Source organism: Lynx canadensis, chromosome C1 (assembly GCF_007474595.2).
Source record: "Lynx canadensis isolate LIC74 chromosome C1, mLynCan4.pri.v2, whole genome shotgun sequence".
Taxonomy (NCBI): Eukaryota; Metazoa; Chordata; class Mammalia; order Carnivora; family Felidae; genus Lynx; species Lynx canadensis.
Window position 1 is genome coordinate 190,780,639 of NC_044310.1, and position 24,798 is coordinate 190,805,436.

Sequence of the window (24,798 nt, forward strand, 5' to 3'; positions counted from 1 at the left end):
GCCATTTTGAACCGTAGAATAGGACTAGGAATCTGAAGGAATTATTCATCTGTGGTATTGAAGAAAGGAAAAATTAGCCATTGGTATAGGGAAGGGAGGAACAAGAAAATATACTTACATAGCAGAATTGTAGTTTCACAGTCTAGTGGACAAGCAAATAAGAGGCTGATGCTTTGGACAGACTATAAATCAATTTCTGGTTTCTTTGGTCAAATTGTAAATCATCACTGTGCTAAGCTACTATATACATTTCCAGGTGAAAGCATACTTTTATGATTGTGTGTTACCAGTCATGGGTCTCTATGAATTGCAAGTGATTAGAAAACCTTGTCAGAAATCAAGTTATTGTTGATGTTGTTGTTTAATCCTGGATATATTTTCTTTAGGGATGTTATATTGCTGGAGAATGAGATTAGATCCATTTTGTAAAAGTAGGTTACAATCCTATGGGAAATCTAGTCCTATGAAAAAGATTACTGTCTTTTGCCCAGCCCCTTCTGGACAAAGGAAACATTGTTGATTGCTTGATGGCCCTTGAGTGACTGTCACTTTGGCCGAGCTCCTTCAGAATAAAGTATTCTGCGACCTGGAGGGTATGTAGGATGTTCTCTGTGCTGTTCAATGGATAAGCAGCAACTCTATCTGAAACAATAAATTACACCTCATTTTGTGTTTGGCAACCCGATCTTATGTACGGGTTCCGAGATTTTAGACTTAAGAAAAGCTACGGAAAGGGAGTTTTTAGACGTTTAAAAAATGAATTGGGGACCCGTACAGGTAGCACAGGTTTGAAAAACTTCACAGACTTGTGACTTTTTGGCCCTGGAAGAGCCAAAGTATGATGTAGAATTTCACTTGAGACATTCAGAATAGATATATTTCTTCCCTCTCAGCCTATTCATAGTTGAGAATCAATTCAGTTTTATGGCCTACTCTTCAGGGACTTATTGAATAAGAAGGCATATTAGTTAACTTTAAATCTGAGATAAAAATATTGAAATCTGATCCCTCACCTTACAAACTAAGTTAGGGCTCAGATTTTTTAAAATTACCTCTTTTTCCAAAAGAACTCTTTCATGAAAGAGCACAGATGGAGATACTGTCATTTGGAATTCTGTTAAGGAGAGGACAAACCAATGACAAAGATGAATGGTGTCAGAACTCCGGAGGACCAGCAACTACCTCACACCCATCTTTACTCAAAACCTAAGACTAAAGAGGCCATAATTTCTGAAACGCTGAAATTAAAGGTCTCAGTATGAGATAGACATGACGTTTTTTTTATAGATGACATCTTGCAGATTAATCATCTTTAATGACGGCTTTGGGTTTGAATCTCATTCTAGAATTTAGCCTGGTGTTTTGAAACAGGGTATTTGTACAACACGAAAGACTGGTCATCACGAGGTAGAACCCGAAGATGACCCAGTGCCACCATGGCACTGGGATCACCAGATGTGTGTTACCATTGCCATGTAATAGCTGTCCCCTGTTTGATCTTGCTGTGGTAGTAGACATCCAGGGCTGTGACCAGCTTAGAGCTGCCACACCTACATTAAGTCAGTTTGGTGATTTCTGTGTTCATAGGGAAATTAGATTCCAGCCTGGGAGCTGTGTGGGAGGATGACATGTTTCTTATGAGGCACTATGAGGACAGAGGCCATGAAGAAAAGAGATAAGTGATACCTCCCTGAAATCCCTACTTCACCTTTAATTCAGGTCAGCAATGCTTGTTGGATTTTTTCTATGCATCAGGCACTAAGAATGAGAGTGGAGACCACCTTTGACTAATTTGCTTGGATCCTTAGCATCTACTAGATCTACAAAGTAGGTGTCCAGTAAGCATTTGTTGAATGAATGCATGTATGCATAAACGAGAAAAACATGTAAAGTCCCTACCTGCCCTAGCCCTGGAGGAGCTCGCATGTAAGCAGTGGTTCAAATAGTGCCCTACCCCAAATACAGGCGCTACCAGAAGTACAAGCCCTCCTCGTCTCTGTACTCGCTGCCTGAGTCCAGTCTCCATCACATCTTGGCTAAAGATAGATATGCTAATCCAAGTTGGTTTCGTGTGTAAAAATGTTACCCACATAAAACAAAACAAAACATCAAATATGAGTTCTAGTGAATTGAGACATCCCAGAAATTAACCCCCCACAATTCTCGCTTATTCAACATCACTTTTTCTACTGCAGAAAAAGAAGGAAAAAAAAGAAGTCCAAAGTTAAGAAAGCTTCTACCTTTTAAGAACAGTTTCAAACTTAGTATCATTTATTATGAATCAATATAATAACTCTTTTCTATTGTTTAAGGCTCTCTTACCAGCTCTATCGTGCATTAATTATTTTGCTTCTTTTGTATCTGCATAATAAATGCTTGACAAAAAAAGCCACATAATTTAAGATTTTTATGGCACAATGGAAATTTGCCCACCCCCAGGAAAAAAATTGTGTGATATTCTCATTGTCTCCTCAGGGAAGATTTTATATGTTAAAAAGAAGAAGAAGAACATGAAATGAAAAAAAAAAAAAATAAAGAATAAAGCCCTAGTTACACTTTATGTGACATGCAGAAGGTTTAGAATATATAGAACATAAAAGAACAGTACATGAGCTACAGTGGGATAGAACTGTGTGTTCTTAATTTTAAATTTCAGATAAATATGATTTCAGCTTTGATCCTACATGGACTAATTCTTTTGTCACTCAACTAATTAATTCAGTATGCTGGAGAAAAGATGCTAATTTGGGCATCAAAGAAGTGATAATTTTTTTTGTTTAATCGGAGTTATAAAGATAAGTTTTATTCCCATTAGACTGGGTCTGGAGCTCAATCATTTTATTCTTCTTTAGTGTAGACAAGTTCCAGAGAAAATATGCCCTGTTTCTCATAACTTATGAAGATGGAGTAAGTAAGATCCAGGATTCCCTTTAAGATGGCCCTTTGCATAGTCACTGTACATATATGATATATATACATATATATGTATATATCAACCATGTCTTAACATTGTTCTTTACACATAATGAGTTAGTCACCATCATCTGTTCTTTTGATAATGGACTTTATACACAGTACACATAAGTTAATTTGTGTTATTGGAATATAAGTTATAGCTGACACTTTTAGAGACTACAGATGAGGCCTCCAGTTTCCATAGAACTTTTAATTGGCCCTCCCTGGATTAACTTTCATTATGAGTCAGTTTTTCCCTTACCAGGAAGTTTGCTGAAATGACCCCACTTGCCAGTGAATGAACCGCAGAACTGTTTCCTGTGGGGGGACATTTCCTTCTGCAGGATGAATCTGTGGTCATTTATGGAGTGAGCCCTGGCAGGTTGAGCATGGGAAGGCCATGGGCATTGAGGAACCTCCCACAGCTGGTAGACAAAAAGCTTATACGTGGTGTATGATTTGGTCTCAGAATACTCCTTTCCTAGTGTCTGGGTTCCCGGGACAAAGGAGGTAGAGAGAAGGGAAGAAGGGGATGCTGTGAGCACACAGATGAGAATTCTAGGTTCCAGCCGTGTGGTCTGTTTGAGTCAGCATTAGAGTTTTATGGACAGGCCATCAGTTGTCCGTGCACTCAAGCTGCCTTTAGAGATGCTCAGAGATCTACTTAAAAGTAATAAAAATAAAAAGAAAGGAGCCACATATTCTGCTGCTTTGAAATAAGTAAACATTTAATAAAAAGAAAAGCCTTTCTAACTATTAAGGAAACATAAAAATGCAAAAAGATCTATTTCTTTAATGCTCTTGTTAAATATATTTCCCAGAAATCATAAGCATTTAGTCTGAATCACTAAGACCCTTGCCTACAATGTCTTAAAGCCAGTGAGAGCGTATGAAAGCAATTAATCAAAGTTCACTGTGCTCCTGAAGAGTATTTCTTCTTCTGGAAAGCAGGATAGAATAACTTAAAACCCAGTGTGGTCGTGACAGTTAATAAGCTTTTTATAGTCCCTGTGTGGATCTGAAAATCGTACCTTATTAGTATCTTTATCTTTCTTGCTCACTCATTCACGCTTATTTTCATTTAATTTTAATCTCTGGCCCCTTTTTCATATTTTTTTTCCTCTTTCTCCTAACAGAGTGCTACTTTAATAATGTTAGAGTGGAGTTTTCATTGGCTACACAAACCCTCAGCAAAAGTAACTGTTCAGTAGGTTACAAATCCCTTAACGGATTCTTGCAAGTCAGTCTTCCACATGCCCTTTTTACTTTGTGTGTTTGTTTGTTTGTTTGTTTGTTTGTTTGTTTGTTTTTCAGAAGATGGGTTATTGATGATGTGCATTTTGCTTTGTTTTGCTTTCTGGGCCCACTAGAATTACTTGCAATATATTTAGTATTTCCAAATCTACTGCATTTCCTAGCTCCTCAGTCTGGGAAAGCAAATTCGCTCAAGGATTCCCAGCAGCTGAATTCAGAGAGCTGCTTAAGACTCTACCCAGCAGATGTTTTATCCACTTAGGCAGAAATCTTAGAATGTTATAGGACCTCCCTGCCTTTCAATCCTAAAAACAAATATCAACACATTTGAGCTCCAAAGCTTCCCTGCTTTGGAATGAAGAGTCGCCATGACCACCAAGTTAGGAATCCCATCCTGGGAATAAGCAACAACAAGCCAGAGGCAAGTAGCTGTTTAAGGGTAAGGTGGGAATGTTGGCCTCAAAGGAAGTAGTAAAGATATCAGTGGGATTAAACATGTTTGTTGTTTTCATATAGTTCATCTTCATCTTGGAAACATATAAACATACCCAAAATAAATGTCTAAATGATATACCAGAAATTAACATTTTAATTAGAAATCTTCTTTTTAAAGAGACTCAACTGCTTGACCCAGTTAATAAGAAAGATTTTTAATATGGAGTTTTTCTTCGGTTACTAAACCATCAACTCACTCAGTTTCCCCTTGTGAACATATCTATAAAGCAAATCCCTATCTCCTCTTGCATGCCATGGAGTGGGCTCAGAGAGTTTAAATCACAACCCTTCTGTTATAAAAGCATACTGAGCTTGTAGCATTCCACGCCAGTCCCGAAAAATCACAGGCACCAGCATGATAACCATATATACTGTGGAAAGCTAAAAATAAAAGTAGAATATTTTTCTTTCTTTATCAAGATTAGCAACAAACACATTTGTTCATTATTCTATCAATAATATTAACATAAAAATAGGCAGTGGCCTTAGGTATCTAAAAAAGGGGGGAGGACTCTAATTGGTCAATTTTCATTGAATTTGTATCAGATTCATTAACTCTAAAGTACAATGGGAGCCATCTCAGGTAAACAAGTAAAGACCTTTGTGATACACATTTTAGAGAGAAGCAATAGCCAAAGTGCACATATGAGATTACAATACGTGGAAATAAATTTCATTAGCATATGCATATGCTAATTCAGAACCTGACTTAGAATGCATCAGACAACAGAAACCTTTTATGGGCGAATTTCAAAATAAACTATGGAAATACAGTCAAAGGTTTGTGAACTTCTCTGCCCCCATATTTTGCTCGAACTATTTCAAAGTGTATAATTTACAAAATGATAAGACAATATCATAGTTTATAAGTCAGCTAGGTACAGGGAGAATGAACCACTATCAAAGTCCAGAACATATTCTGACTGCGAAGTTGGTGCATTTCCACACCTGACATCATTCCGTAGACATTCAAAGTGTAATATTAGTAATGACTGGATCATGTAGCCTCTTCCAAATGGGTGTCATTGACACCCAAAGATACTCCCTGATTGCAGAAAGAAGAAATACATTCTGTTTCAAATATTCAGCTCTCCTTGGATTCATAGCTCACCACGAATTTGAAATTAGAGTGTTTGAACATTTTCCTTACTGAACTTTTTAGTCCTCGTAAGCCATTGCTCAGGATTGCTTTATACAGTGTGTGCACTAAATGGAAGAAGAGTGGATACTAATAGCTGTGTGAACTGTCCAGTGGGATCTGGGAGGGAAATTGTAGATAGATAGTACTTAGCAGAATTAAGAAGTGAATTAAATGAGAGACTAGGCATGAACAAAGGCAGAAATAGAGCTATCCATGTTGTAAATTTGGACCATTTATCAGGGTGCGTGGGAATCTGGGAAGGACTTGAAAATCATTATCTAGAAAACTCATGGAAAGAAATAGAAGTGGAAGAAAATATTTGCTGAGACATTAGGAGATAACTAAGAATTATAGTGAAATCTTTATCATATAGAAAACAACAAGAGGCTGAGAGCATATTCAGTTCATTGGATTAAGGACTTACCTAACAATTGATGGTGTTAATGGTTACATTCCATGTGAATAGTCCATATGATGTGTCATGGCAGCTCAGTAAATGATTGATTGAATGAATGGATGAACCATTATTAAATTCTACTTCCCCATATGGCCTTTTAGGGCCTCCCTATGTAGGTAAAATAGCAACATAAGAAAGGTCTGCTTTTGGTATTTTCCTATAAACCCTTTCTGAGATTCTTTTCTACCTTATATAGTCTATTTCCTTTGATTTCTCAATTTATACCAAGGTGTCTCATTTTATGAATAGAAACCATTTCTCTTATACGTGTTGTATCATGTTGACTGATAAATTAATTACCTGGAACTCCTCCACTGTCCATTCATCGACTCTATAAATGAACTAGTCTCCTTTCTGGCTGCTGCTTTTCTTGAATCTCCTCCTATCTCCATAAGGCCAGTCTCTCTGGAGGTTCTGTATATCTCTGTCCTTTTCTCTTATCAAGAGCTTTGTTCTCCTATACGAGTGTTCGTAGCATTATTCACAATAGCCAAATGATGAGCACAGCCCAAATCTCCATCAACAGATGATTAGGCAAGCAACTATGGTATGTCCATACAATGGAATGTTATTCAGCCTTAAAAAAGAAGGAAATTCTGACACATGCTATATATAGCATCAATGAACCTTGAAGACATTATGCTAATTGAAATAACCCACACACCAAAGGACAAATATTGTATGATTCCACTTATATGAAGTACCTAGAATAGTCAAATTTATAGAGATAGAAGGTAGAATAGTGGTTTCCAGGGGCTGGGGGAAGAAGAAATGGGGAGTTACTACGTAGCGGGTTCAGAATTTCACTTTGGGATGATGAAAATATTCTGGAGATGGGTGGAGGTTGATGGTTGCACAACATTGTGACTGTACTTAGTGCTACCGAACTGTATATTTCATAATGATTAAAATGGTAAGCTTTACGTTATGAGTTTTTTACCACACTGCAAAAGAAAATAGCTTTCTTCTCTTCTCTCTTCCAGCTCCAGCCTCTCACACTCTGACATTTCTTCCTATCACCAAACAAAAGTCCTCCAGTATCAGCCACATTGAAAACCTCCTTTTTCAACATTCCACCCCACCTCCAGCAATCACCCTACCAGCCAAACTTCTTGAAGTGGTTGTACACAAAGATACACACTTTTGTACTTACCTACCATTCACTCTTGCAATCACTGTCACCTGGCTTCTGCTCATACCACTGCACTGAGCCATACCAACATGATGAATGGCTTCTGAGTGCCAAATCCAGTGAACTCTGGAGTCCTGACCTCAGTGGACTTCTCAACAGTATTTCCATCTGGTGACCATGGCCTCTTTACAGTGCTCTTCCCTCGGGTCTCTTGAGCCATACTCTCCTGAATTTCTTCATCTCTCTGGCTGTTCTTTTTCTGTCCCCTGTGTACAATGCCTCCCTACCCCTCTCTCCAGACTTTAAGTATTACAGTTCCTCATAACTTTGCCTTAGTCCCTAGCCTTCATTTGGAGAACCCAAAGGCATACTGAAATAACCATGTTTAAAAGTGAACATTTTTGGGGCGCCTGCGTGGTTCAGTCACTTAAGCATCTGACTCTTGATTTTGGCTCAGATCATGATCTCATGGTTCATAAGATCAAGCCGCACATCAGGCTCTCTGCTGACAGTGTGGAGGCTGCTTCGGATTCTCTCTCTCCCTCCCTCTCTCTGCCCCTCCCCAGATCCTCTCTCTCTCTTTCTCAAAATAAATTTTTTTAAGGTGAATTTTTGGTCCTTCTCCCTTGACCCACCACTTTCACATCATTGTCTTGTCTTCTCAGCAGCACCTTCTCCAGTCCAGACCACCACTGTCTTTTACCCACAGTCCTGAAGCAGTTGTAGCAGTCACCAGTTGGCTTTACTGCTTTACTTGATGCTTTTTACTTCAGCAACCAGGATGATGTTTGAAAATGTGCATCACATAGTATCACTTCTGCTTAAAGTGACTTGGTGACCCCTCTACCAACTTGGTTACTCCTCTACCAACTCTTTAAATTTACCAGTTTCTTTATCCAGTTTCTCTTTGTCCCTTGAATTACCAAGACATGACCTGATGCCACTCTGAGACTCAACTCCAAGCCTCTCACACCTGCACTCTGTGGTCCTTGCCCTGTTTGCCATCTGAATCCTGTGTTAGTATCCCCCTCTGCTCCCCTTGCTTAAGCTATCCTGCCCTTCTTTCACCACTTAGAATGCACCAGACCTTCCCCTCATTCCCTTTGTGTGTGCCGTGTCTTCCACCCATAAGGCTTATCTCCAATCTTTGCTTGTTTGGAAGCTCTCACCCATACAGCCTTCGTGTAAATGTCATTTCCCCACTGAAGACTTCCCCAACCAGTCTCCTATTATTATCTCTCCTAACACTCTTCGTAGCACACAGCTTTTGTTTTGTTTTGGTTTGGTTTTTGGTTTTTTGCAACTTACAATTGCATATTTGTACTTGTTTGATGTCCAGCTCCTCCGTTAGAATGTAAATTCCATAGGGATAGCGTCTGGGTTTGTATCCCAATTCAACATCAGCCTATACTAAGCGCTTACGACAATGACTGACAGAGAGTATATATCTAATAAATATTTCTTAAACAAATGCATGAATGAAAGAAAAAAAGAAGATAGAAAGAAAGCCAGTTTTCCATAAAGCTGTTTCAAATAACCTCTTTATAGAAATGAACAGGGACAGGTGTTTTAAGCAAACTTATAATTCATGAAAGTCTAAATTTACATAAAGGGTATGTTGAAAGGTGATTTTTCCACTTTACAAAAAGATCCATCATAAGAGTCTTTAAACAGGCTTCCCAGGTACACAGAAAGTAAGATTTTATTGATGCAAACCATATGTTTGTACTGAATTCTTTAGGAAAATATCTTTTATATAAAGCAAAGTTGACCTATAAGCAATTTCCTTAAGGCACCTAGCCCAAAATGGCCAACTCTCAAATTTCCTAGGTAATAGATAATGGGAGGCCTGGAATGCAGGGGATATTTGAAACCCTAGAATGCAAAGCAGTAATTTTAGCCATTTAGAGCTCTTGTGACTTTTCTCACAAAAATAACTAATCGTGAAATGAATCAATGTATTTGAACCTCCCCACCTCCTCTTTCTGTATGTCCATGAATGTAAGAAAGGCTTGAAAGTAACCCCCAAATAGGCTGACATGGAGAGAACAAGGCTTACACGATTCACCAAATTGATGCTTTTCTTCCAACCTCCCCCCTCCCAACCCACCCATCACCACTACCACTGATAATTAAGTTGTCTGATTGCAAAATTGGAAAAAAGAATTCAGTGTGCTAATAAATAAAAGCAATTAACTTCTCTGGGTCTCAATTTCCTCTTCTTAACAATGTGGGAGTCCTTTTGAAGATTACTGTTTTATAATTCTGTTCTTGAACCTACCCAAACTTTACAAAATAAGGTAATTTATGACTGTTTTCTCTGTCTAATGAAATAAATTTCACAGCTATTTCTGCTCTTCTTCTTGGGAATTTTAATAAATGATCATGAGGTTTAAATCAAAACATTTATAATTTTTGTGGAATTGGTTGATTTGACTGTTATTGATGGTTCTTGCTAAGAAGAAAATGCTTTGCAGAATTTACTTACAACTCACCTTTCTCAGACATATTCCACTATGGTGAAAACAAAGTAAGCTGTTTTTGAACTTCAGTACAAGTGAAATATTTTAGGAACAGGAAGAAAAAACAATTCACTGGTTGTGGTAATAAAGATCAAGGTAGACTAGGGTATAGGTTAGTTTGGCCCTTCAAAAACAAGACTTCTTTCATCTCAGAAAATCCAAACCTTCAAATTCAGAAGAAATATTTGGAACATAGAAGAAAAGCCTGCCTAATATCTTGAGTTTTTGGCAACATTTTTGCCCTCATCAACTTCCTGGAACACTATTCTATCCTCGCTCCCCACAATTTTGATTTTTTTGGCCCAATTTTACTATATTTGATGACATTTTGAGGGAAAATTATTTCTCTAAGTGATGTACAAAGGTATTCTCACATAAAGGAATTTAGAGTCATAATGTTGGTCCCTGAGACTCTTCTTCATGGGCATGAAAAGCTAAAGAATGTACTCATGAAAATGCACGTTATTTATATAGCGCCTGCTTTGTAGGTTAAAGAGAGATCTTGAGTATGTCAACAAATCTCCCTTATACTTGGGAGTTAGTGATCTTTTATTTTGTCTATATTTCTTTTTCTCTTCCCTAGTCTATAAATGATATTAGGTCATTTCTTCAGTGGGAAAGAAGAAAATACATTAGGAATAAGAAGGAGGACCAGGAAAAAAAAGACTGGGGCTGATGGAGTGAAAATTCATAGCTGATTGACCCAAATCCCAAAACAAGACTGAATACAACAAAAGAATAGCAGTAGGAGCAAAGGCAGATAGTAAATGGCAGTGGGGAGAGAGAAGGTTCATGAGCAAGAATTTGCTAATTGAAATTGTAAATTGAAAAATTGTTTTAATTATTTATTTGTTTTGAGAGAGACAGGGAGAACAGCAGGGTAGGGGCAGAGAGAGGGGGACAGAAGATCCAAAGTGGGCTCTGCACTTACAGCAGAGAGCCCGATGTGGGGCTCGAACGCCCGATGTGGGGCTCCAATGCCCGATGTGGGGCTCGAACTCACAAACCATGAGATCATGACCTGAGCCAAAGTTGGATGCTTAACCAACTGAGCCACCCAGGCACCCCTAAATTGACATTTTCACAGAAGAGTCAAGACTTGGAGAGGCTTCTGGGGAAAACGGGGTGCTTTGAACTCTGATAACAGAAATACAGAGATTAGCAAGGAGGTCTTCCACTCGGTGCTGCCACTTGACCAACAACCTATGATTTGGATTGAAGCACAATCCTAAGAGAACAGATGTTTACCCATTTTTATGAAATTCTGAAGAAGACAGGAGTTTCAAGTTTATGAGTGGGGCCTTCATGTGACGAGATTCTGACTCACTGTGTGTGTTGGGAGGTTGGGGGATGGGGACAGGGGGTGGGATGGGCAGTCAGCCTGAACATGTGTAGAATCCTCAGGTTGCATAGATAGTTGGATGGCTACATAGATACATAGATGGGGTGAGCAAGCTAAAGATATACACACATTTTACACACACAGAAGAAAAATTTGCAACTATTTAATAAGAAACAAAGAATAAATAGGATTTCCATAGTTTAACAAGAATCTTTTACTTCACTGAAGAATATACATACTTGAGTGACTTTTTTTCCTGGTTATTAGCAGAGTATCAAATTATTTTCCTTTTTTTCATGTACATCATTACCAAAACCAAAGGAGATTGCTTCTAAAGAAAATCTGCTTGGGAAAATGCCTATTATTTAAGAATGTGTCCTAGTAATAACCATAGCTTTATTATTATTATTATTATTTCAGATGTGCAGTTTTATTTTAGTAAAAGTGGTAAGGAAGCACAATGCTCTTATTTTTTTTTTAATTTTTTTAAAGTTTATGTATTTTTGAGACAGAGAGAGACAGAGCATGAACAGGGGAGGGGCAGAGAGAGAGGGAGACACAGAATCTGAAATGGGCTCCAGGCTCTGAGCTGTCAGCACAGAGCCTGATGTGGGGCTCGAACTCATGGACTGTGAGATCATGACCTGAGCCGAAGTCGGACGATTAACCGACTGAGCCACCCAGGCGCCCCAAACACAATGCTCTTTTAAAGTATCATAATTGCAGGAAACCCTAGTGCATTGTTAGTCCAAATGCAAACTGGTGCAGCCAATATGGAAAACAGCATGGAGGTTCCTTAAAAAATTGAAAAATGGAACTACACACACATGAAAAGATGCTCAACATCAGGGAAATGCAAACCAAAACCACAATGAGCTATCACCTCACCCCAGTCAGAATGGCTAAAATCAACAACACAAGAAACAACAGGTATTGGCAAGGATGTGGAGAAAAAGGAACACTTGTGCACCGTCGGTGGGAATGCAAACTGGTGCAGCCACTGTAGAAAACAGTGTGGATGTTCCTCAAAAAATTAAAAATAGAGCTACACTACAATCCAGCAATTTCACTACTAGGTGTTTACCCAAAGAACACAAAAATACTAATTCAAAGGGATACATGTACCCTGCTGTTTATAGTAGTATTATCTACAATAGCTAAATTATGGAAATAGCCCAAGTGACTGTCAACGAATGAATAAAGAAGATGTGATATACACACACACACACACACACACACACACACACACACACACACGTACACACACAGCCATAAAAAAGAATGAAATCTTGCCATTTGCAATGACATGGATGGAGCTAGAGAGTATTATGCTAAGTGAAATAAGTCAGAGAAAAACAAATACCATGTGATTTCACTCATGTGGAATTTAAGAAACAAAACAAACAAAGACCAAAAAAAAAAGAGAGAAAGGCCAACCAAGAAACAGACTCTTAACTATAGAGAAGAAACTGATGGTCACCAGAGGGGAGGTGGATGAAAGTGGTGGGTGAAATAGGTGATGGGGACGAAGGAGTGCATTTGCTGTGATGAGCACTGGATGTTGTATGGAATTGTTGAATCACTATATTGTGCATCTGAAACTAATACCACACTGTATGTTAACTAACTGGAATTTACATAAAAGCTTTTAAAAAATGGAACTACCTTATGATCCAGCAATTCTACTTCTGGGTATGCATCCAAAGGAATTGACTTCAGGATCCCACAGAAATATCTCTACTCCATGTTCATTGCAGCATTACTTAGAATAGCCAAGATATGGAAACATCTGAATTGTCCAGCAACAGGTGAATGGATTAAGAAGATGCAGTGTATATGTGTGTGTATATGCATACATGTGCACATATATGTATATGTGTATGTATATGTGTGTGTATATATATATACATACATACATACATATATATACACACACCTATGCACACACACACACATACATGTACACTATGGATCTGAAAAAAGAAAACTCAGAGAAACAGAACAGGGTGGTAGTTACCAGAGGTTGGAGAGAGGGGAAACTTGGGAGACACTGGTCAAAAGGTGAAACTTTCCGTTATAAGATTAGCAAGTTTGGGATCTAATGGACAGCGTGGTGATCACAGCTAATACTAACGATCTAATGTTACCAAAAGAGTAGATCTTAAGTACTCTCACAACAAAAAAGAAACTGTAACTGTGTGATGGGATGAAAGTGGTAGCCAGTACTGTGGTGGCAATCATTTTGCAACTTAGAAATATATCAAATCAGCAGTTGTACACATTAAACTTACACAATGTTATGCGTCAATCATGTCTCAGTGAAGCTGGAGGAAAAGAAATAAGGTATCATACTTGCCACTGTGCCAAAATTAGCTACAAATATGCCAGGCATCAAGGGGACTGAGAGCACACTAACACTGGGCTGATTTAGGAAGACTGGGGCTACATCCACAGAGTGAATGTAGCACGAAGGAGACAGTGCAGTAAAGGAGACAACCCAAGTTCTAATCCTGGGCCTTCCCTGGATTTATTGGGTGGCCAAGGCCCAAGGGCTCATTTGCAAAATGACAGCAGTAAACTAGGTGTTTGGCAAAGTCCCTTGAAGCACCATCATTATCTCTTCCCAGGAGTTTCAACTTTAAATGTCAAGGCCACTTGGGGCTCTGAAGGCCTGGTTAGGAGTTCAGTCAGTTTTGAGTTATATATTAATGATAACCTTTCAGTTCTAAAATTTCTAGTGAATTCATAGTTTGAGATTTTTAGTCTTTAACCACATGACTCTATGCATGCTGCACAATCAATATCTCAGTGGAAAGATGGAAGGAAGGAAGGACGAGAAGGAAAGGAGAGGGATTTAGTGACTATTACTTTTCCGCTTTCAGGATCTTATTTTACTAACATTTTATGCAAAATGATCTTGTGCTACTTAAAATAAAGAATTACAGTTTGATGAGTTCATCTCATAAATATTTTAAATTTACCACCAAAGGAACATGGTTAGTGTTAACATCTTCTGCTTCATGTGTTTCTAGATTTGGAAAGAAGAAAGATGATAAGGGAGGCAAGGCTGAGCAGAAGGGCACTCGGAAGCATGGCAGCCTGAGGGAAGAGGAGCTGGAAAAAATGAAAGAAGAACGAGAAAGGTGAGCAGAAATGCTGAGCCCCTGATTTTGTTTGGGTCCATGGCCTGTGTTTAATTTGATTATTGCATCAGTCAGCTGGAGACATTTTATTTCAAGAAGCATAGAGTTGAATACAAAAGCAAAGGTACCTGACGTAAAAGGAACCTGCCTTTCTGGGGAATTTTTAGTATATTTGGAGAAGAAATTAACTTTATGTTTTTATTATATCAGTACTTACAATTCCAAGATATCCTACCCCAGTTTTGACTATATCAATGTATATTTTTCCTATGGTTTAAACAATGAGGTTTTTTTTTCTAATAAAAAGGTCATTTTGATGTTGATGTTTAGAACTATCAAATTTCCATAGTCTGTTCCTAATTTTTGTCAAGCTGTTGTATGCCTTCTTAATTTTATTCTGCTAAATCCATTTGGGTGGTGTAATTTGAGAAGCGCATGTCCTTCATTTTTAAAAAGCCAGTGTCTTTTATTAGGCTATCAGCAAGTTGCAAAGTATGTTGCCCATCTGTTAAAGGGCCGGTTTCGTTTACTGAAATAATGACAGTTTGCAAGGACTGAATTCTCCTGTTTGAGGAGCTTAATGTTCCATTTGGACAAGAGGCCCTTCACTTATCTTTGAGGTTAACTCTACACTTACCGCACGTTGATGTGTAAATGTCTGATTTTGAAACATGTAATTGAATATTCATTTTTCTCCTGAAAATTCTTCACCTGCACAACTAAATGGATCTTGGAGAAAGACGGAGATTATGACAAAACTAGCATATCATTTTAAGCACTTGATTCTGACTTCATCATGCATGAAGTCAGATTTGTCCAGCTTGTCACTCGCTTATTAGTAACAGTAGTCCTTGTAGTTTTTAGAGTCAGTTCTTGTACTTATTTTAATACTCTAGTAACGTGTACTAAGAAAATCATACTTATACATCGTCCTTTCTAGCACAGAGCAGGCTGAATACCTACTGTTAACCTTTGACTTCTGTCTTGTAGTCTATTCCCATTGATAAAAGCTAACTTTATCAATAGCGAGGAAAGAAGCCCTATTTGGTCCTTTCTCATGTGAAAGTGGTTGATAAGCTGACTTCCAGGGTCAGCATGCAGGTAAAAGGAAATCAAGTGCTTTATATTGTTGCTGACTATTCACCTGACAGAGCTACCCCCAAAACTGGAATGATGAATTCTCCATCATAGTCCAAGATTCAGTAATCCTGTAACATAAAATGTAATGCAGGCTAAGATTTTAATGTGTATATTGGCAAAGACATCGATGTGGTGCGTCCACATCATAGATCTTTGCTGCTCCCCTGACTTCACTTACTGAGACACCATATCCTTGCCTCGTCTTCAGGAAACGGAGCTGTTTGCTAGAATTCAGACTTCACATTTTTTTGTAGCTCAATACTTGCTCGGGGTTGGGAGGGTTTACTCTTAGTAGCAAGGGAAATGTGTGCCAGCTAGAAAATTGATAACCCATAAAATTAGGTGGGTTGTCTTTAAGCAAGAGTTCATTTCCTTTCTGGTTTTGCCTTTAGGAAGCAGGTGCCTGAGGGAGTTTTGTTCTTAAAAGCAGGGCTGTAAATTCACCTCAGCTGGCTATATAGGCTTCAGGTCCAATTTTCTTAAAATATGTTTGGTCAAAACATTGAAAGAACTCTACTATTAGCCTCCACTTAGGCCAATTCCCACACATGAACACATAAAACACATCTGATATGGGTTTCCTAGAGACAACATTGTCTCAATCTTGTGTGAGGGGAAGAAGTTGGAGGAGTTGCTTTTATGGTTGGGTGCTGTAGAATTAATGACCAAGGGCATTTCAACCGCGCAGGAGCTGAGGGCCACAGAGGGTGGTGGTGGTGGCTGAACATTTGGCATTGTTCCCAAACCTTGAGTCCCATTTCTTGGCTCTCCATCATCCATAAGAAACCAATTCACAACCCTTAAAGAACTCAGTGAGTGTATTACTCTTTGTGACATGGCCACTGAAAAAAAAAATAGAATATAATAAGAAACAGTGTATGAAAGTTCACGAAGTTGTCTTTTTTTCTAATGCCTTTGCAATTTGTTACCTTAAGACGATTCGAGCTGCCCTATTGCTTATTTGGTTCATCCTAGCTGTCATAGATACAATAGCTTTTCATTAACATATCCCTTCTTCGAAGGATTTAAAGCACTTAAATAAAATATATATTGTGCAGTGCTGGAGCCAGCTTGTATCAGCTTGTGATTTTTAAACTTTCAGGAATTTTGTGAGCTCGTCATTAAGCCATTAGTAGTTTGAAATTGTTCATGGTGGGAGTATTTACACCACAGAAATTGGCAAATGCAATAAATTGGGTTTCCTTTCTCAAAGAGCCAGTTAATCAGCATACCCCTGAGGGTTTATACCAACTCTATTTAGTGTATAACCAGGAAGAAATTGTCCAAAGTGGAGCATAAATTTAAAAATATTCATCCAAATCAAACCATATGACTTCTTCTAGCTGTGTTTCTCAAAGTGTAGTTCGTAGACCACTTGATGAAAATGAATCACGTGGGGAGTGTGTTAAAGATGTTTGAGTCCCATACCAGATTTACAGAATCAGAATCTTTGGAGTTAGAGCTCAGGCATCTGTATTTGATAGGTAAGCCCAATGTGATTCTTCAGCATTCTAAAGTCTGCGAACCACTAACTTGAAGGGACAGGATTTGGTTGGAACATTAAACTATCCTTATCCTATGAGAAAGGATGTGCAGAGGTTGTTTGTTTTTTTTTTCCCCAAGAGGACTGAATAAGCCAGTCTAAAAGTATTGTCATCTTTTCTTATGGGTCCTCTTTGAAGCATTCTACCTTACTGGCATATTTTTTTGGCAACAAAAGAAAAACACTCGCCAGTGCTCACTCACCCAAGAGAATATGGATTGCTTACCCCCAGTACCACCCACGCACACAAAACTTACAAAAATTTCATGAAGAAAATTTTGGAGGCATAAAAAAAGCGTTAAGAAAACTAATATGATCATGCCTAATTCTACAACCACTATTAATATTTTGTGATCTTTTTTCCTATGTATGTATTTTCTTTTGAACTTGATATCTATGCTGCATATATAATATCCCACTTTTTCCACAGCATTATATTGTGAGCATTTCCCCATGTCATTAATGTGTTGAAAATATGCCATTTTGATGACTCTCTAATAGTCTGTGAGAGCAGTATACCATAACTTATTTATCTTCTATTGTCAAACATTTAGTCTGTTTCCATTTTTCTCTCTTCCCAATCATACTTTGATGAGCATGCAGATACAAAAGTCCTTATAGATGACCTCTTAAATGATATAATTCCTGTTCAATTTCCTTGTAACTATTTTACCCAATGATTAATTTAATGTCAACTCTAAATTTTAGGATTATATTATCCCTCTTCACTCTCCTCATTATTTTTCTTATGATTTCCATATCTCATTTCAACATATCCACATATTTAATTCCTGATAAGGAATTATTTTGGTGCTATATATGAATAGCCCATTCATAATTATAGCTATGAAAAGGTTAAAAAAAAAAAGCCGTAACAGGTGGACTCCAATTATAAGATTACATTGGAGGAATGCAGAATCCAGAACAGTGGTTCTCAGTTAAGGAGGGACACTGTTACTCCCAGTGAAACATTTGGCTGTATATGGAGACATTTTTTATTGTTACGGCTTCTAGGGAGGGAGGGGCATGATAAGGGGGTTGCTACAGCCAGGTGCTGGGTAGAGACCGGGAATGCAGCCAGACGTTCTACAATGCTCAAGGCAGCCCTGCTCCCTAACAATAAGTTATCTGACTCAAACTGTCAATCGTGTGTAGGCTGACAACCCTGTTCTAACCTCTGGACTTTACAAGTAAGGGCACTCTCCTGGACATTAGAATTTCCTTGTCTCATGTTTTCCTGTGGCTAACACAGGGAAATGTACACCACATGACATAACCCTAGAAGGATTAGTAGCTATTTGAGGAATTGTACCCAAAGATTGCTAATGAGTATTTCCATCAATATAAACTTACAAGACAAAGTTTTTCTTCAAAATTTATTTTTTAACTCTGGCCCGCTGAGCATTGGCATCAATGCTGGTGATCAGATTGTGAATGCCAAGAAGCTGCAGGGGTTGATAATGTATATTGAGGACACAATCGTCTGGAACAATGGACTGAATCAAACATAAAAAAAAAAAACTTAATAGGAGTAAGTGTAAAGTCTCGATTTTAGGCCCCAAAACAAACTGTACAAACACATGTGGAAGGTTTGACTTAATACCAAATATATGAAAGAAATTGCCTGATGGTTTTAGTTGAGGGCAAGTTTAGCATGAGTCAACATGAGGATATGCCTGCCAAAAACTTAATCCAGTCCTAGGCTGCATTACTGGAAGTTCATGTGCAAAATGAAGGAAGAAACAATAATTCTTGTTCTACACTACTCAGATCACACTTGGAATATCCCATTGCCTCTCTCACACACAGAATAACAGCAACTAAATCATATCTTTTGAAAAATGGTGAAGGACTGGGGAATACATAGCCTGCAGAGATAAGACTTAGTTGATTTCACAGGATCAAAGAACTTTCACATAAAAGAGGAATTAAATGTATTTTATAGCATCCATTCTATCCTCTCTTTCTCTCTGCTTATTCATCCATTCATTTATTTTCTTGAGGATACTAATGGATAATCATCATTTCAAGAGAGGTAGTCTTGAGTTTAATAGAAGGGAAAACATCCTAACAATTCGAGTGTCACATGAGACAGTAAGTTTGTTGACACTGAAAATGTCTAATAAGCTGATGATTACGATGAGAAAGGATTAGTGCATCAGGCAAGTATTGGACTATATCAGAGTTTTATAAACTTCAGTCATTGATATAGTACCTTCATTATCCTCTTTATATTCATATATTCAAGTAGGTAAGATATACAGATGCAAAACTACGTAAGTTAATATATCTACATTAAGCCACATAGTGTCTGAAATCATATTGTGTATCATTAATGCTGCATTTGTCCTTAGGTGATTTCTATGGATTTTCCCAGATCATAGGGTCTGAAAAATAAATACGTAAATATATCCAAGTATAGAAACATTTGCTTTGAATTTCCTAGAGCAGCCTTTCTTGAGCTTGCCATAGCATTGGTTCAAGGCAGTGTTTGCACTACTCTTACCTGAGTGGATAAGCCCAAATTTCTTGCTCAAAGTTGTGTGTGAGGATTTTCTTAGTCTCGTATCTGACTTCCTGAGCTAAGAACAGGTCCTCTCCTGATACAAGTCAAACAGTCCATTGCAGTGAAGCCCTGTTTTACATAAACTCATCATTTTGCTCATGCTTCGGTGAGATTGGCCGTAATAAAACGTAAGTTCAAAATACCGGTATCCATTGCTGGAAGGATGAATCCAATATTATATCCAATGATTATTTCCCCTAGAATTTTTCAATCCAGCTAAATTAAATTAACATTTTCCAAACATTCTGATTATATGGTGAGCCGAAAGCAAGAGATTGTCTTCACAAACCAGTAAACGTATTTTTGATGTTTAATTCTAAGACGTTAACTTACGTCTGTAACCTTCTCCAAAGTGTGAAATGAACCAGGCTCGTGGACCTACAAAGTACCTAACTACATGCGTGTTGCACTTGTATTGTTAATACCTTCTCAAAAGTCAGGTGGAGTTTGGTTAAGGAAAAATATGTCCCCCTCATTTATTAAGGATTATCGTACTGGGGGGAAAGTCTCCATTGACACCAAAAGGCTGTCTTCAATTAAAGTCCCATATTACTGACCCTGAAATGAAATTTCACTAAATGAAATCTCTTCCTGAAGGGGGGCACAGTTTAACAACATATGGGTTTGTGCTCTAAGATCTTCTCTTACTCTTATACTATGTCAGGGTTTCCTTTGCAAGGGAGCTCATTTACTGTGTTAATGAAACATTGTTTTTGCAGATCTTATTAGAATCTTAGCAGGATAAATGAGGAGATGAGGGGCAAAGAGGCAGCTCCCCCAGCTTCAGGGTTGAGAAGCATGAAAACATATGGCCCTTGTTTTCAACAACCGGCCTGAACGGAATGCCTAAGTGAGAGTGAAGCTAAGATTTAGGAAAGCTGATCAGTTTCAGCGGCTGAATTCAGGGCTCTTAGTTTTCTTTCCTTTAGGAAGCCTTCCAAGAGCTCCAGAGGCTTCTCTTTTGCCTTATCAACTGAGCTGCTTGTGGCCTATTCCCTTAGTTTAAATCAATACATGTGTTTTTGATATTTGGCAAACCAAGATTTAATTATGCAGCTGCAAGTTCCCCACATAAACGAAATTCATCTTAGAGAAATAAAAACATTCAGAAACCATTTATAGTTTCAGAATACAAGTGGGTGAAAATCTATTCCCAACCTCTCAGCATTTTATTTAATTATGGGAGATTTTTATGTTACTGGAAATTGAAATGAAAACCAGAATAAGGCTAGAGTTTATCCAATATTTGTTCATACTGAAAAGTGAGGATGCTTACTGTATTCTAAGAAGCACAAGGAAAGTATATTCTGAAGTAATATTTTAGCTGTAGCCTGCATAAATGTGGCACTCCGAAATACATAGAGCGACAAATAGAATTGATAGGATTGTGTCATTATTGTATCCTAAAAAGAGTGCGTATTTTGTTAAAGAATCAGAGGGTTGTTTTCTTTAATTTGCCAAGAGACTCTCTATAATTAATTATTTACTGAACTTAAACTTTGGCACTATTTAAACTGTTGAAAACACCCATGTTTTGGCATGATTACATACAAATGATTAATTCAGCATGGTTTCACTCCTCACTGAATATCCCTGTCTTTTGCAGTAGAATTTGCTAGGTCCTGTGGTGTGGGCAAAATAAAATGTTGGAATGGTTCCCGGTCTTAATAGTCCCAATTTATTATTACCACTGAACCCTCGTCAGATCATGGACTGGATTAGATCCCAGTTTTTCAAAATGCCCCAATTTATGGCTCCCTTAGAATCCTGATAAAAATGTGTATTTGAATAAGGCTTTGGTTGGCTAAAAGAGATCCAGTTAATTACTTTTAGATTCTTATTAGATCATCACTGCATGGAAGTTGAGAAAAATATGACTAGATGGTGTTTCCCAGGACAAGGTCAGGGTCTCGTTTTAGGCTTACAGAAAGAAGCTGTCAGATTTTTGTTTTTCATAGCACTAACCATCATGGTGAATGAAAAGATATTTGCCATATCCCAGTAATTACTATTGATGCTGGTGTTAGGGTAAGAATTGCCTTTTTTCCTAGAATAAGAGTTAAAAGCAGAGGAGATGGGGCAGAGAGAGGGAAGACACCCCTACCACACCCCATTCAGAGTTCATCTTCCAAGATTTACCTTTTACTTTGAGGGGCGAAAGAGTGAGACACAGGGGAAAGGCAGGTGTCTTTAATCTCCGTACATTTATTTGCTCTTTGTAACATTTGTCTTCTCAGAATGCTTGTGGTCACCAGCAAAATTTGGCCCATTACTATATTCCAATAGACGAGATAGGAACACCTACATCCTGATGCCATGCCAGCATTTTTTATGAGCCAAAATCCTTTTATGGAATTAGAATCAATGTTAGAAGTGCTGTATTAGCAACTACTTGTCAGCTGAGCTGGATTAATACGTAAAATGAATCACTTGACTGGCATCCTTTCCAATAGTCATTTAGACAAACTTCTAAGATTAAAGTACACCAGCTCTTTTAAAAAGTGTTTTAAAAGGATACTCCTATATTCAAACACCCTGAAGTGATGTATTATATTATTGCATTCAATTGTGGTGCTGTTGAAATACATTCAGACAAGGAATTATACTAAACTACCCACAGTGATCTCATAGAAATGTTTAGAATGCCTAATCTGATAAACACTTGGGAAGAAGCTCTAAATTCTGTTGATCTGGATATTTGGCTTTAGTATACACATAAAAACATATTCAACATAATAAACAAACTTTGATACTTCACTGGATTTATGCCAATCAGAGATACAGATGTATTTGTTTCCGTGGAGGTTGTGTAGAGTGGAGGTGGAACTTGAGGAGAGAGAGCTTTTTTTTTTTCTTTTATTTTTGAGGGTGAGGGAGAGGGGGTGCAGAGAGAGAGGGAGAGAGAGAGATAGAGAGAGAGAGAGAGAGAGAGAGAGAGAATCTCAAGCAGGCTCCCACCCCCAGTGCAGAGTCTGAAGCAGGGCTCAATTCCATGACCCTGGGATCATAGATTCCATGAGCCTGGGATCATAGCGTGAGCAGAAATCAAGAGTGGGTACTCAACCAACTAAGCCACCCAGGAGTCCCTGGGGAGAGCATTTCCCGCAAAAGGTTTGTTGACTGTGACTGGGTGGAAGGCCATTGGGTGGCTAGAACTTAGGAATGAGGGTTAAGTTTCCATTGTATTAGTTGTTTTCATGGGGGCTTTGCATTACCCACTTTGAGGATGTATTCCTAAAGTCCCTCTTCTTATCATCATGAAATGAAATGAAAGTAATAATACTTGAAGACCTCGGTTTTATGCATGTTGTCTGAATAAAATCCTTTCAACTGCTCAGTTTTGTTTTGTTTTTCAAAGAAAAAAAATGAATGAATGAATAAAAGTTAAGTGAATCCAGAATATTTACTGTGGACCAGTCTGATGCTGGACAGTATACAAGTAAAGTTAATTCTCTAAAAGTGCTCTGAAAAACGTGAACAAATTAAACTCATAAATCAAATAGCATTTTCCATAATTTCTAAGGTATCTCGTCTTTATTTCGTATTTGGACATATGCTATGTTGTATCCTGCTTTGGAAAGCATCCATGACAATACATCCGCTCTGGAGCCCAGGATTAGTCATTGTTCACGTAGGCTGGTAAATTGTGCAAGTAGAAAAGATACTCAACCTATTATCTTCCAGAATCTGCTTCCCCCTCCCCCCTCACATTCTTTAGGTAGATATCCTAAACTCGGCCTGTGATTTGCAAACACCAAACTTTAAAAATGCTTTTCCAGGGCATCTGGGTGGCTCAGTCGGTTAAGCATCTGACTTCGGTTCAGGTCATGATCTCACAGATCATGAGTTTGAGCCCTGCATCGGGCTCTGTGCTGACAACTCAGAGCCTGGAGCCTGCTTCGGATTCTGTGTCCCCCCTCCCCCCCCACCTTTCTCTCTGACCCTCCTCTGCTCACGCTCTCTCTCTTTCTCAAAAATAAAAAACATTAATATATATTAACATTAATATATATATGCTATTCCAAATTTCCTGGGAAGATTGTTTGCTTTGATTTGTTTGTTCGTTTGTTTATAACAAAGGTTTTCAACTGGCAGTGATTTTTCCCCCCAGGGGCATTTGATAATATCTAAAGTCATTTTTAGTTGTGCCCTAGCAGGGAGGTGCCACTGCAATCTGGTAGGTAGAAAACAAGGATGTTTCTCACCATCCTACAACACACAGGACAGTCCCCTACAATAAAGAATTATTCAGCCCCAAATGTCAGCTGTGCCCAAGTTGAGAAATCCTGTTTTAGATAAACAGATAATTAAACCCTGTTTTAGATAAACAGATAATTAGATAACATGGATGTATAGATATAAATCTGCTATGGATACTCGGTATATCTGTGGTCGGGCCTGAGGATGTGTATTTTAAAACCATTTCTCAAGTGATTGTTGTTTATAGCCATGTTGGAGACCAACTGGCCTAGGTGATAGCCCAGGGGAGGTATGTGGCCAAGTGGAAAGATTAGAAGACCCAGGACTGGGCCAACCTGGGTCAAAGTCCTGACTGAATGAACACGCTCTCAAGCTACTTAACTACTTTAAGCCTCTGTGTTCTGATCTGGTAAATGAGAACTCTGTCTCTCAGACTTTTGTAAAAAGCAATATTTATGAAGCAAGTACCCGGTTCACTGTAGGTGCTCAGGGTCAGCTCTGAGGATTCGAGACCCCAGATAATCCATTCAGTAATCTTTGGGGGCCCAGAGCACTCAGACACACCATCTGTGAAAGTAGCTGAATTGGATACTGCCATGATGAAGAAGGCCAACTTGAATTCAGACTTTGCCCAGCTGGGCCTCAGGCCAGATACTTCCATTCAAGAAGCTTCTCCTCATTTCTTATTGATCACTGGTTGGAAGTTGCTCCTCAAGCCTAGTAAGCTTGGCATGAGATAGCTGCACAGGAGCGAGAGAGTGCTGGCTGCAGCCGGGGCTTGGCAGCCATAGAAACGAATTCAGGGCGGAGGGGCACAAATAGCTCGAGTAGCTGCCGGCCCCTCCAAGTCCACAAGGCCTGTGACAAGAGAACACTTGTAACCGCAGTCATTAAATTTGCAAAATCCT

At 38.4% G+C, this 24,798-nt stretch overlaps 1 protein-coding gene across 1 annotated transcript in view; it reads left to right on the plus strand.

Annotated features, from left to right (window-relative positions):
* The window catches only part of PARD3B (par-3 family cell polarity regulator beta), a 1,010,919-nt gene that overhangs the window by 795,569 nt on the left and 190,552 nt on the right, over positions 1 to 24,798 (plus strand). The window contains exon 19 of the mRNA XM_030325489.1: positions 14,331 to 14,441. Within this exon, the coding sequence (XP_030181349.1) occupies positions 14,331 to 14,441 (111 nt within the window). The remainder of the gene's footprint in view (positions 1 to 14,330; positions 14,442 to 24,798) is intronic.